The sequence below is a fragment of the Kryptolebias marmoratus genome, linkage group LG12 (assembly GCF_001649575.2).
Source record: "Kryptolebias marmoratus isolate JLee-2015 linkage group LG12, ASM164957v2, whole genome shotgun sequence".
Classification (NCBI taxonomy): Eukaryota; Metazoa; Chordata; class Actinopteri; order Cyprinodontiformes; family Rivulidae; genus Kryptolebias; species Kryptolebias marmoratus.
The window spans coordinates 3,108,519-3,121,490 of NC_051441.1; the positions used below are offsets into that span (position 1 = coordinate 3,108,519).

Below are 12,972 nucleotides of genomic sequence, written 5' to 3' on the forward strand. Positions count from 1 at the left end.
CCAACACAACCCTACAACATTCAGAGCCTTAAGGAACTCCGGACGAATCTCATCCACCCCCGGAGCCCTGCCACCGAGGAGCTTTTTAACCACCTCGGTGACCTCAGCACCGGAGATTGGAGAAGAAGATAAAATGAAGAGTAAATTTTCTAACTAATCTACAGTTAATCCACTCTTAATGCTTGCTTTGCAAAAAAAAAAACTACACCAAATAAAGGAAGCAGACTCCATCTACTAACATTTATCCCTGATTATCTTTTGGATCAAAATGGCTGCCACAGCAAGCACAGGAATGACTAAAACTCAGTCAGTTTTACAGATATGGAGCTAAAATTTGGTGTGGTAGTAGCTGAGAGTCAAACCCAACACATACCTCAAGCATCAACAGATGTTTGTTTAAAAGTCCGGCATGCGGGGACGAATGTCGTGTGTATGCATAAACCCATTCTCATTATAAACGAGCAAAAAGGGACAAATGCGTTTAGGGAAACAAAAAGGTGCCACAACAACTATACCTGAGGGTGACGGAGGAAAAGGAGAGGAGAGGTGATGGAGGTTCACTGAGGGGAGGTGCACTACAGACAGGGTTTGGGGGGATAGCATCTTCATCCATCGGACAAACTATCAGAGAGAGGAAATCAGAGGGAGAAGTCAACATCCTCCTCCTCTCACACGCCTTTCTCCTTCTCTGGGGTCCTTGAAACAACAGCAACAACAGGAGCGAATAAACCAAAGAAGAAGACAGGACATGCGGGATGAATCACATCAGAGCTGAAACACTTCAGGGCAGTGATATCACTTACTTTACTTCACCTTACTCTGGGACGGGACGTGGTTCTGAAATAAAAAGCAGAAGTTTTGTTTTTATTTGAAATCAAGTAATTCTTCCTCGTTGTTTTTCTGTTGACAAGATGAAGAGAAACGCTGAGCGATGGATGTAAGGTCGGTCCTAAAAGAAATGAGGTTTTCTGCCCAAGGCTGAAAGCTAAAAGGAGGAAAACGTTGTTTAAAAGCTAAACGGAACAATGATTGAGCAGCAGAATGGGTAGATATAAGCTAAAAGTAGAGAAAAGTTACCTAAAAGCGAATGGTATCAAAAAGCTAAAAGTAGCAAAAGACTCACAAAAAGGAGCAAAAGGCTAGAAAAGAGCTAAAGCAGCAAAAGGCATTCACAAAAATCAAATATAACCTATAATAAAGAAGGAGCATATTTAATATTTACTCAGCTGTCTATGAAGGACAGATTTTAATACAATTTAAAGTCCTGTGAGTAAAGACTGCCCAACAGATCTGTAAATGACTCATTTTTGTGTAATATCGTGACATAAATAAAGACAAAAACTGGATGAATAATAACAGATTAAACATTATATTAAGGCTACAAGACAAAACCCCAGCTTTTTCATTTTTACTACACCGAACCAGGTTAAAGAAAAGTTGCTCTAAATACCTTAATAAACCAACAAAAATCACTAAGTGATCTTTTTTTAAAGAGATTTTTCAGTCAAAAGCAGCGGCAGTTTTATCAAAAACGAGCGTAGTCTACTTGCTGGAGAGAGTAATCTTTTTAAAAACTTTTACTAACGAGCAAACGTTAAATTACAACAATTGATATTAATGTGTTTGAGACACAAAACGTGTAATCTCTTAAGAATCTTAACTATATCTAAGCAGAGCTTTATTTAGTAGTTCGGCTAATAGTAACCCCGGTGTGTAACACTTACTGCACCAAGTAATAGACGTAGCCGGGAACTGTCATTTCTCTAAACGCTCTGTGATGCTTTCAGGGAAAGCGGGAATAACCTGCCTTTGTGGCGTGGATAAACACGACAACCGCGACTGAATAACGCGAGACACGCTCACCTGAAACGGTTACCTGGACCGCGGGTGACTACGCCAAACCCGCCGTAAACAAACCGGACAGGGACAACATGACAAACGGACGGCGCCCTACGAGCGAGTCGAAAAAAAATGTATCCGTTTTTTACAAACCCAACAAGCAGCCAAGCCAGGCCGACCAATCACAGCTCGAGGTACTTTTCCGCTCGAAACGCCTCGTTGAAATCCGACCAATCGGGTGAGGACTTTTAGGGTCGCTGGTGCAGGGCAGCCAATAGGAGCGCGACGGAAAAAATATATGAAAGCTGTACTCCTCTTTCATGTCCTGTGCTGAACCAGCACAGGAAAATACCTCTATTTTACAAATTAACAAATAATAAGTAACTTAATATTTTAAATTATGTCAACTAAAATGCATTGATTGTTAATATGTCCTTAAATTAAAAATTTGTAAACAAAATGTGTAACTAGTTGCCAACTACCACTTGTTTCTTTACCTACGAAAACAGCTGAAGTGATTGAAAATGGGTCAACATCCATGGTAGACAAATTGGAAGTATTAGTACATATTTATGCTCAGATTTGTTGGGTAAAGTAGAAGCTTCCACGCAGTTTTCAGCAGATTCTTTAGTGCTTTGTTTACATTGAGTGCATACCAGCATTTCAGCTGTGTTGTTCATCTGATACTTATTTACAGAAGGACAAAAATCAATCCACATCATTTTTTTTATTTAAAAACAGCATGCAAAAAAACAAAGGCAGGGTTAAAATGATCACTTTACACCAAACCCCTAAAAGAAGAAAAACTGGCAACAAAAGTAAAACAGTTGAGAAGAAATCTTAATGTTTGGTTTTATTCTGATGGTTCACAGATTTTATGTGTAGAGCTCAAAATCTATTCTTCTGGAGTTGTAGAACTGAGAGCCCTCCTGGTCCACCCGCCTGCAGTAGACGCCGCTGCTGAAGTAGCCTTCATCCACCCAGCCCTGCAAAACACAATGGGTCAGACCGGGGGTAACGACAGAGCGAGTCAACAACTCTGTAATCTGGTAAACATGGGATTCATTCAGAGGAGGAAGAACAGACACTTTTTAAAGTCTTCAATCACATTTATGATGATAGAGAGTTTAACGGTTTTAAAGCCAGGAGGCAGCAGGCCCAAAAGGTGGGGGTGGAGGTGGTCCCCTACACGGACGTGGGTTTCCTGCAGCTCTTTCAAGCTTGCCCAGGAATCAAGGATCAAGCACCAGGTGTTACTATTAGTAACTATTCCTTCATACCCTAAATATTCTGAATCCATCCCAGGAAACACAAATCATCAACTAAACTGATCATTTTGGAACAGTTTTGTCATTTCTGCACTTATGAGGAATTAAAAAGTAGTATTACCTGCATCTGTTGGCTGGTGAAGGGCCCATAGATCTCTGAATTATCTTTATTTTCCCATTTGTACTCCCACATCACCTCATCGCTCACTGAGAAGAAGATACAGTCGAAATAAACATGCAAAACTTTATTTTAAAGGTAAATTTGTGTAAAACTGAGAGAAACTAACCTGTTTTATCTTCCTCCTCGTCCTCAGATTTCTCAACAATCTTCTCATCGAACTTGTCACCGAACATGTCAAGTTCATCTTCTTCGTCATCGTCGCCGCTTCGTTTCTTCCCCACCGCCGGCTGCTTGCTGCTCATGCTCTTCATCACGTAGGCGAGCTTTTCGTAGGTTTGCTGATAGATTTCAAACATCCCGGATCCAACCAGTCTGTCGGCCAAAGCTGTGAGTTTGTCCAGCTTCTCTGCGTCCCGTGTGATCTCCTCTGTCGGCTCATTTTCTTCCCTCAGTTTCCCCTTCTTACGTCCTCCGAGGCCTCCTAACCGCCGCAGCGCCGCAGCCACCGTTTCTCCGGGCGTCAGCAACTCAACCACAGCTTCAACGAGCTGCTTCTGTGTGAGGGACGCCAAGGGGTCCTCTGCAGGCACCTCCTCCTCCTCCTCCTCTTCCTCCTGGTCTGCCTGCTGTTCTTCTCTCTGCTTTTCTTCCTCAGCCTCATCTTCATCACCAGCTCGACGCGTCCGTTTGGCTCCAAGACCTTTCTTTTTCTTAACAGGCTGCTCTTTGATTTTTACCTGCAGGAAGAAATTCACACTATCGACTACTTTGCCTTTAAAGCTTTCACAAAATAAACTTGTTTTTAATAAATGCACTTACCCAGTCTATGTTGTCAAGCCAGTTGTCCCGAATTTGTGTTTCCTTTTTGACAAAGTAGTTTCCCTCTGAATCAAAGTGTCCTTCCTGCATCTCCTCCTCCAGGTTAAAAGGCGTGATAGACACTCCTTCATCAAAGTCGATTGTTGCTCCTTCTTGGCCTGAAAAAACAAGATGGAATTGTCCATAATCAATTAACTAATTAAATTCTTTTTAGCCAAAATATTATCCTGTTCAACCTAAAGAGATTTAGAATCAGTCCTGTTAAGATTATTCTCAATTCTGACTGAATGGGAGGAAAACGTTCACATTTTAACAAGAGTGTGTTCTCAAAATGTGTGAAAATGTTAAAACAAAACAAAACAAAAAAAACCCACTTATTATCTACAATTCATCACTTTAAGGTTCAAACGAGACATACCCTCCACATCATCGCTGGCGAGGATATTGTATTTGCTGCTGTTTGTGACCTCCTCGTCATCCTCTTCATCACTGTCAAGAGAATGTTTACCCTTGAATCGGGAGCCCGGGCCACTGACAGCCTCACAGCTCTGTTAAAAATAAATAAATAAAAAAACAGAAGCAAAATATTAATTAACAGCATCAACAGTAAACATACCATCGAGAGCAAAGTAGCAGTCTTTGCATCAAAAGACTTAAACATAATTATTTTTCTCATAATTTAAGTGTTAAGTACAAATACTTCAGTTTTTAATTGTCTGTTTTAATTAAAGCTCTTTTGATTTCTTACAAAATGCAGCATTTTTCAGGTTTGTAGTCCTTTTAACCAACACTAGGATGTGCTGTTATTACAGTTATTGTGTACAAATAATCCCCCTTTTCTCCCAGACAGGATATTTAAAACAGTAATAACTTAAATCTATTAAAGTAATGACATTCATATAAGGTTCCTCAGAGCTTCCTTTAGACATGCTATTAAAGATCAATTTGGTTTATTTACATCATAACACCAACTCATCTCAGGACCTTCATATACAAACAAACAAACAGGTCAAATTAAAATCCATCTTAATTATATACAGATTAAGACTTTAATTACATACAGTTCGATTTATTTCAATATTTATACAATCCACTGGTCATTCAGTAAGTTATAGCATGTAATTAGTAAAGTTCTCCATCTAAAGAAGCCAACAGACTAAAGTGAAGGAAAAACAAAGTGATATATTTGTGACTAGAGCAAGAGTTGACATTATTATTATTATTCTTTTTGTAACAGTTTAATGTCATTTTACAATAACAATTCAAGTTATATTGCCAAGCAGGCTGGACCTGTGTAAAACACACAAAAGCAGCTTTTCCTAAACATTTAAGTGTTTCTTTCCTGAGGATTTCAGACGCAAACTTTCGTAACTATTTTCTAATTTTGCAACTTAAGTAGACTAAATTAAAGAAGTCAGAAAGCCCGCTTGAGTGAACCTAACTGGTCATAAACTTTAGGATGGCTTTAAATGTTGAAAATGTTGCCTAAATGACTGTCTGCCCGTCGCTCAGCAGCATTTATATCGGTTTAAAAACGGAGCACCTTTTTATTTGGGCCGTCGTCTTCCAGGTCAAACTCCCCGTTTCCATCCTCAAACGTTACTTTTCTTTTCGACATGGCGGCACAGGAGGTTGGAAAGTGACTTTTCTTTCCCTTTTACTGTCGTAACGCAAGTGAAGGTAAGTTAAGAGTGTTGATATAAACTATTTTATGATGCTGCCGCTGAAACGAAACTCATTTTAGCTTCGCTGCTACAACATTAGCCGAAAACAACACGGCGCGTGCCTAAACAAGTGTCGCATTTATCACAAATCTGAAAATATCTTCAGCAGAAATGACGTCAAGCACTAAGACATACTTTAAATAAACTATATTTTTAACTTTGATTTATAAAAAAAGGCTGGTGGAATAACGAATAGCGATGCAACGTGCTGCAATCCTGCTAAAAATAATTCAAGCAACGTTCGTTTTCTTCTTCTTCGGTGGTTTATTTAGCACTCAGCGCCACCAAGCGGCGAGAAGAACGGACTGTGTCTCTGTCTAAAACGTCCGGGGCCGACAACGTGTGGCTCTTTGGTTCCTCTGCAGCAGCTCTTTGTAGCTTTGACCAAAATATAAAAATAAAATAACAGAAATAAATATTTGTATACAGAAACACATTAGGAAAACCTAACAGTGGCAGTTCTCTTGTCTAGTTCAAAATTTGAGTAGAAACTCAACAAAAGTGTAACAGAATGATAGTCTGAAGACAAAGAGGGGAAAAAAGAAACATATCAATCAGTTTGACTTAACATGTCTTTATTTTAGCTTTCAGACATACAGTGTGGTGTTTCTTTAAAATCAACTAGAACGTTAACAATTTTAACACATTTTCAGCAAGTTGCTTTGAGGGAAAAACACAAAGTGCAGTTTTTGCAAACATACAACGATGAAGCCCAGAAACAAATCAACATTAAGGTCAGTGGACATCTGCCTACTTTTTCTTACATGATTGAATATTCATGACATCTGAAGAGGACTTTACATCTCCCTGGAGAATCATCCACCTCTGCATTCATTCACACTCAGATGAAACATACAAAAAAGTAAAATGCAGAAGTGAGAGATCTGCAGATACATCAGTCACCAAACTCCACCTCAACATTTAACATCTCAGTTCCAGGTGAAAGACTCCGACGAACAGTTCGCCTTTTCTCTGGTGTTCGGACCCGGACTGAAACACTACAGGTTGGCAGCAGGAGATCATCGGAGCCAGGAGAGCTGGGTGACAGCGCTGTTCTCAGCCCGACACTGTCACCTCTCCCAGCTGCTCAGAGATCTGCAGAGGAAATATGAAGGTGTGTGAGGAAGTTCTCCTTCCTGTAGAGTAAAGATACTCACTACAAACTTTGGAATTAAACATAAAAAGGTTATCCTCAACTCTATCAAAGGTTATCCAGAACTACATCAAATGGAACACACATGTTTGATGGTAGATTTCAACCCAAGTTGTAGTCTTTCTTATCAGATTTAGTGCCAGTCGTTTTACTTTGCAGTGGTTTTTTTCGCTCTGGATGTCCGAATTCTTTGATTCCTTCAGATCTGTTCAAAGAAAAAGGATGAGCAGCTGTTAAAAATAAACACAACACGCTCAGAAACATAAATCTACATTAAGGTCAGTGGACGTCTGCCTGCTTTTGCTCACAGAACTGAATATTCATGACATCTGAAGAGGACTTTACATCTCCCTGGAGAATCATCTGCCTCTGCATACCATCACACTCTGATAGAGAAAAGTTTTAAAAAAATAATAAATGCAGAAGTGAGAGAGCCGAGGCAGATACACCAATCACTAAACTCCACTTCTACATTTAACATTTCAGTTTCAGGTAACACTTCTTATCAGAGCTGGGTGTTTTTTTCTAAGTTCTCAGTTGCTCTGTGTGGTTTGACCCATCAGCTCAAGGCAGATTAAAGAGAGAATATAATATGTCAGGGTATTGTTACAAGGAAGTGGGTCGAGTTATTTATATTTCAGCACCCGTCCTCCGGTTCCTGAGAGACGACCAGTGTTGGTAACCTGAAGCTAAATAGTCAAACATTGTCTGGTTCTGGTTGAATCAGACCAGGTGGAAAACAACTCAAGAGCGACAAGAATCTGAAGGAAATATGTTCAGTAAAGGGAATGTAAATTAACTCTGTGAGGGAGTCGGCTCACAGGTAAGTCTGACTCTGCTTTTTATTATTTTATTCACTAAACAAGAAGAAAAAATGGATTAAGACTCATGAAATGAAGGTACCTGACTGTTAATGTCTGCATGTGAGGAGATTTTGCTTTGGTTTTCTTTCCTTAGTTGAGTTCATCACATTATTGAACAGTATTTAAATACATGTATTTATTGTATTTTGTCTTTTAATAAAAAATGTGGTGGCATAAAAACATTTGGAAGTGATAACAGACGGTTTGCTGCTTGTTTCTGTGTGGACGTAGTTTGAACTACTGAAAAGAATTAAAACACCAGTGATTGTTTTATATGCTTAAATGAAAATGAAATTAAATAAAAACGGCACAAATTAAACACAAAGCAATTCAAAATGCTTCACAGAAGCATATAAAGGTGTTAAATATATTTCATGCGGTTGGACGAGGTGTCGAGCTCAGAGTACGTGTTGTAGATGACCGTCAGCTACTACCACGCCAAAGTTTAGCACAAAATCTTTAAAACTGACTGATTTATATCTACAATGTTCATCCTTGGATTAGTGACTGAGAGTTTGTCCTCCTTCTCCTTGTTTTAGTTAGAAGGTGGCATGAAGATCCACAAAAAGATTCTGACCCATTACCTGTCCTGCACCTCTCCCGTGGATAAAGAGGGATATCTCTACAAGAAGGTTTTTAAATTAACATAAAACACAAGAGCCCAGATTGCTTTTCTGATCACATCAGATGTAAAATCCTTTTTGTTTTTTATACAACTCCACAGAAAAAGCGGACTGGCACCTTTCAGCGGCGGTGGTTTGTCTTGAAGGCCAACCTGCTGTTCTACCAGGAGCGTCCAGCCGACCGACACCTGCTGGGCGTCATCGTGCTGGAGGGCTGCGCCGTCCAGCGCTCAGAGGCCGACGAACAGTTCGCCTTTTCTCTGGTGTTCGGACCCGGACTGAAGACCTACAGGTTGGCAGCAGGAGATCATCGGAGCCAGGAGAGCTGGGTGACAGCGCTGTTCTCAGCCCGACACTGTCACCTCTCCCAGCTGCTCAGAGATCTGCAGAGGAAATATGAAGGTGTGTGAGGAAGTTCTCCTTCCTGTAGAGTAAAGATACTCACTACAAACTATGGAATTAAACATAAGAAGAAGGATTATCCCAAACAAGATCAAAGGTTATTCCCAAATTATATTAAAGTTTTTCTCAAACTAGATTAAAGGTTATCCAAAACAAGATCAAAGGTTATCCCAAACTATATGAAAGAATATTTCAAATGACATCAAAGGTTATCCTGAACTATATCAAAGGTTATTACCAACTATATCAAAAGGTTTCTCAAACTACATCAAAGTTTTTCCCAAACTACATCAAATGGTGTAGTTTCAAACTGTTTACTCCTGTAGTTTTCCAGACACTGATATGCTGTTCTGAAATGCACTCAAACTTTTTACAGTCAATCGTATTCAAAATGGCCACCACAGCTAATGTTAGCAAACACAAAAACGGCTTCAACAGAGTCCATTCTATAGATATGAAGCTCATATTTGATTCACAACACATACTACTCCTCATCACTCGAGATCTTTGCTTAAAGCTTTAAAAAACTGTAGCATTTGCTGTCAGTGTCCACCCCGTTTGTCTGTTAGCAAAATATCTCCAGAACCACTGGAGAGATTTTAATGAAACCTTTAGAAAGATCTAAAACTGATTAACTTTTAGAGTTAACTGAAGTTGACATGGCTGCCACAGCTAATCGACATTAAACGGCTCCAGCTGAGTGAATTTTGCAGAGGTTAAGTGAAGCAGTGCTTCATGTGGTAGTAGCTGAGAGTCGTTAACGTCTCACACTCTGAGAGAACATCTTTAACGCTGCATGAGCTCATGCATGATCTTATGACCAAATCGACCACGGCTCATCGTTTCCCGTCATACGGGGATCTCAGTCGAAACCTCAAGAAGTGCTTTTAATTCTGTTTCTCTTTTGCTTTATTTAAAATGGCCAACAGCCACAAACACGCAGCAAACAGCTAAACGCTGCAAATACCAAAAACACCAGCAAGGAAAAAATGCTGCAGACTTAGTCCACAAAACCTGCTGGTGTTTTCAGGGTTTTAGTGTTTTTAAATGTGCAGCATTTTTCTTTGCATTTGTTTTTGTGTGTTTTGGAGTATTTATTGAGAATTAATATACTCTCTTGTTCCTGCAGAAGCTAAACAGCAGCAAGGCTCTGGTGAGGCCTCCCCCTCAGTGAGTCTGTCCACAAACAGCTTCTTGTCTGCAGGAGGATCATCTGCAGCGATCAGAGAAGCCAGAAGCTTCAGCGCCAGCGCGGTTCTGCAGGCGCCATCAGCACCAACCAAAGTCCTGCCCAAAAAGTCCCCCAAACTGTGGCAGAGGAGGAATGCATATGTCACCCCGCTCAACGGGCCTGCACCTCTGTACGGCGAGTGGCCTCTGGTGGGGTCCGATCCACTCGTGGAGTTCAGCAAACTTCATGAATATTACGGTCAGGAAGTGACGAAAGCCAGAGAGGAGTGGCTGAGGAGTCGGCAGACGGCGGAGGACAGCGGAGATCTCATCGACCTTGGCTGAAAAATAAGACTTTCTTTAAAAGGAAGTGAGAAATTTAGTCAAACAGGAAGTGAAGCTGAGGCGTTGATGTGTCAGTGTTTAAATCTGCAGGACTAAAGCTCCTATTTGCTGTTTGCACATTTTCATCTGTTGGCTCTTCAGTAAACAGCAGACAGGTGCTGTTTTTTTTTTATTTGCACTATTATTTACACAAATTAACCTCATAGTTCTTTGTGACACGATTCAGAGTGACAGGAAGTCCATAAATATGACTTCTTTTCTCTCTGCGAACAAAAACCTGGAAACCAAACGTTCACAAGTAGAGCGATTTGTTTTAAAATCTGAAATAAAGATGCAGTATTAACCACAAATATTTTAAGAGGGTGAATAAATAAAATCAGTTTGTTGGATCAAATGTCACTTTATTCATAATTTTACCAACAAACAGCTAAAAAGATGTTTTTTAATGATGCTGCTGTGTATTTAGTGCAACCAGTGCTTCTTCCTGAAGGATTTAACAGACTTGTTTTTATTTTATTTATCTTTTTACTGACAGGTGGGTTTAAATTTAAATGCACAGATCTCTTTTTTAACTGTGATGTTTTCAGCTTTTACTAATTTTATCTTCATTAACTCGTTAGTTATTTTATCATCCATTTTATTCAGCTTTACAAAGCCCTAAAAATCTGTTTTGTTCTCATTGAATGATATTAAATCCGAAGCTGAAGCTGTATTTGTAATGGGTGGGATGGTTTTACTTTATGAACAGGTGAGGAAAACCTAAAAATCATAAAACTGAACAGGTTACAGAAACACAGAATAACTAAGAAACAGAAACAAACAAGATCCCCGCAGAGAATTACACAACTAAACCAGAAAAAAACTAACTTAAAAGGGATTTTATTTGGATTGTCACTCAGTTTGTCTTTTAATTCAGGTTTTTTTTACAGTGAAGACCTAAATGATGAGTTTGTTGCAGCTCCATCTTACTTTTACAGATAAGATGATAATTTTTAGTTTCTGTATAACATTAAAAAATACTGAAATAAAGCAGCGATTAAAAAGTTACGAGTAAAATTTGACTAATAAACTGAGACAAGACAAAAAAGGAAGCAAGGCTAATTTTATCTGATTTAAAGAATTTAGCTTTTATGTTTAATGGTTTCCTCTAATTAAAACACAAAGATTGTTTTTTATAAACTAATTAAAGTGCAGGAATGTGTGAGGCTGCTGTGGAAGATGAAATATAGTTCCATAAACATTCCTTCTTTTATTTGAGGGGATAAAACTTCCTCATGATGCAGACAGGGATGTTTTAAGGATCATTTGATGAGAGGACAGCAGAGGGCGCTGCAGACAGATTTATGACGTCATCACAGCAAATCTGAGCAAAAAGAAGTGGAGCTGATGGGAAATGTTATGGTTTTAAATGAAACAAATTTGATTGCAACTTTATAGCTCTAAGTTTCAAATAAATACAAAACTTTGATGTTTAATTTGTTCACATATTCAGCTTGGATGTGTGGGAGTGGAGGGGAAGTAAAACTCTGAAAATGAGTGTTTAAAAGCAACAGATCAGACTTAACTTCATGTGTTTTCTTTGGTCCTTCAATGTTTGCAGCTTCATTTTACACACCTTTCATAAAAGTATGAAATAATAACTTTATTAAATAGTGCCGTTTGATAGAGTTTACAACGCGGGTATGCGCTCAGTGTAAACAAAGCACTTGGCTGATTCTGCCAAGAAACACGTGGAAGCTGAAGTCACGTGACTGACCTACATTAAGCTGGCTGGTAATCAAAGATGGTGGAATCTCAGAGAAGACGTTCAGGTGGAAATATCAGATTAAATCTGCTGCTAAAAGAAAAGAGGAAGAATGAGACTAAGATCATCTTCTGTTGAGACACGATGGAGCTGTGGGCGTTTTGGTCGAATCTTGAAAATAACATTGTGTCAAATGTGACGTCACACTCAGATTATGCTTTGTTAACAACTCTCAGCTACTACCACATCAAACTTTATCTCAGTATTGTCAAGTCGGAGAGAGGAGAGAGTGACAAACCCAATATGCAGACTCATCCTGGTAGAGGAAAAAAAATGAGAAACTCTTTTAAATGACAGAAGCAAAGCAAAAGGCTGGCAAGGCAGCAAAACAAAAATAATAACTAAAATCCTGGATGTAGAAAACCAACAACGGGACACGAAAAGACACGGGAGAAACAAGACAACAGGCGCAAGAGACAGACAATGGATCAGGTTTTAAAGGCAAAGGTAATCAGGGGAAGTGAGCACAGGTGAGTGATGACAAAACTTTGGACAGGTGTAAGTGGGCGTGGCGGGCAAACAAGAGATAAACTGAGGAGACGTGAATGATGACTGGAGAACAAAAACACAAGGAGTGAAAACTGAACAAAACATAAAGGCAACTAAATAACACAAATACGCTCGAGTGAGACTGAGGCTGCGGAGGCAGACAGGTGAAGAAGAATAAACTTTATTTTAACAAAAACAGAAGAACCTGCAAGAAACAGGAAGTCTAAAAACAGAAATAGGAGGCGGGCTGTGGTCAGCTGAAACAAACCGTTTATACACGAGGCGTACGCAGAGCTGACCCTGAAACAGCAGATATACTGTCTGCCTGCCTGTCTGTCTGTCTGTCTGTCTG

General features: G+C 39.5%; 3 protein-coding genes and 1 long non-coding RNA gene across 7 annotated transcripts in view; 1 reads left to right on the plus strand and 3 right to left on the minus strand.

Annotated features, from left to right (window-relative positions):
* The window catches only part of prr14 (proline rich 14), a 10,255-nt gene extending 8,274 nt beyond the window's left edge, over positions 1-1,981 (minus strand). Inside the window, exons 1-3 of one of the 2 annotated variants that reach the window (XM_017419485.3) lie at positions 1,864-1,981; positions 804-837; positions 516-621 (exon numbers count right to left, since the gene is read on the minus strand). In XM_017419485.3, coding sequence (XP_017274974.1) covers positions 516-613 — 98 coding nt within the window. In that variant the 5' untranslated portion in view covers positions 614-621; positions 804-837; positions 1,864-1,981. Of the gene's footprint in view, positions 1-515; positions 697-803; positions 838-1,863 lie in introns of both variants that reach the window. The other variant, XM_025006630.2, reaches the window with a different exon arrangement.
* Positions 1,982-2,547: 566 nt separating this feature from the next.
* cd2bp2 (CD2 (cytoplasmic tail) binding protein 2) lies at positions 2,548-6,043 on the minus strand. Its single transcript, XM_017419326.2, has 6 exons — positions 5,591-6,043; positions 4,466-4,595; positions 4,048-4,205; positions 3,395-3,965; positions 3,229-3,314; positions 2,548-2,825 (listed from the first exon to the last, which is right to left on the minus strand). Exons 1-6 carry the CDS (start codon positions 5,663-5,665, stop codon positions 2,715-2,717), a joined length of 1,131 nt encoding a protein of 376 aa, XP_017274815.1. The 5' UTR covers positions 5,666-6,043; the 3' UTR covers positions 2,548-2,714.
* Positions 6,044-6,736: 693 nt separating this feature from the next.
* LOC112450602 lies at positions 6,737-8,638 on the minus strand. The gene is made up of 3 exons (XR_003039269.2): positions 8,529-8,638; positions 7,010-7,129; positions 6,737-6,866 (listed from the first exon to the last, which is right to left on the minus strand). It is a non-coding gene; the product is annotated as an uncharacterized LOC112450602 (long non-coding RNA).
* On the plus strand, positions 6,771-11,705 carry zgc:153733 (uncharacterized protein LOC556313 homolog). 3 transcript variants are annotated; one of them, XM_025006632.2, is made up of 4 exons: positions 6,771-6,885; positions 8,327-8,419; positions 8,512-8,812; positions 9,942-11,705. In XM_025006632.2, the coding sequence occupies exons 1-4, from the start codon at positions 6,880-6,882 to the stop codon at positions 10,325-10,327; spliced, it is 786 nt and encodes a 261-aa protein (XP_024862400.1). In that variant the 5' UTR covers positions 6,771-6,879; the 3' UTR covers positions 10,328-11,705. The 3 variants fall into 3 exon arrangements, with proteins under 3 accessions (XP_024862400.1, XP_024862401.1, XP_017274861.1); XM_025006633.2 differs by having other exon boundaries at positions 6,780-6,885; positions 8,331-8,419; XM_017419372.3 differs by lacking the exon at positions 6,771-6,885 and adding an exon at positions 7,480-7,747.
* Positions 11,706-12,972: the final 1,267 nt, after the last annotated feature.

Bases quoted from the DNA above. Each gene is read 5' to 3' on its own strand.
- cd2bp2 (XM_017419326.2), bottom strand. From the start codon at position 5,665: ATGTCGAAAAGAAAAGTAACGTTTGAGGATGGAAACGGGGAGTTTGAC. The intron at 4,596-5,590 runs GTGCTCCGTTTT...TATTTTTAACAG, and splicing joins ACGACGGCCCAAATAAAAAG to AGCTGTGAGGCTGTCAGTGG. The intron at 2,826-3,228 runs GTAATACTACTT...TGTGTTTTGCAG, and splicing joins TCACCAGCCAACAGATGCAG to GGCTGGGTGGATGAAGGCTA.
- zgc:153733 (XM_025006632.2), top strand. The intron at 8,420-8,511 runs GTTTTTAAATTA...ACAACTCCACAG, and splicing joins AGGGATATCTCTACAAGAAG to AAAAAGCGGACTGGCACCTT. The intron at 8,813-9,941 runs GTGTGTGAGGAA...TTGTTCCTGCAG, and splicing joins TCTGCAGAGGAAATATGAAG to AAGCTAAACAGCAGCAAGGC.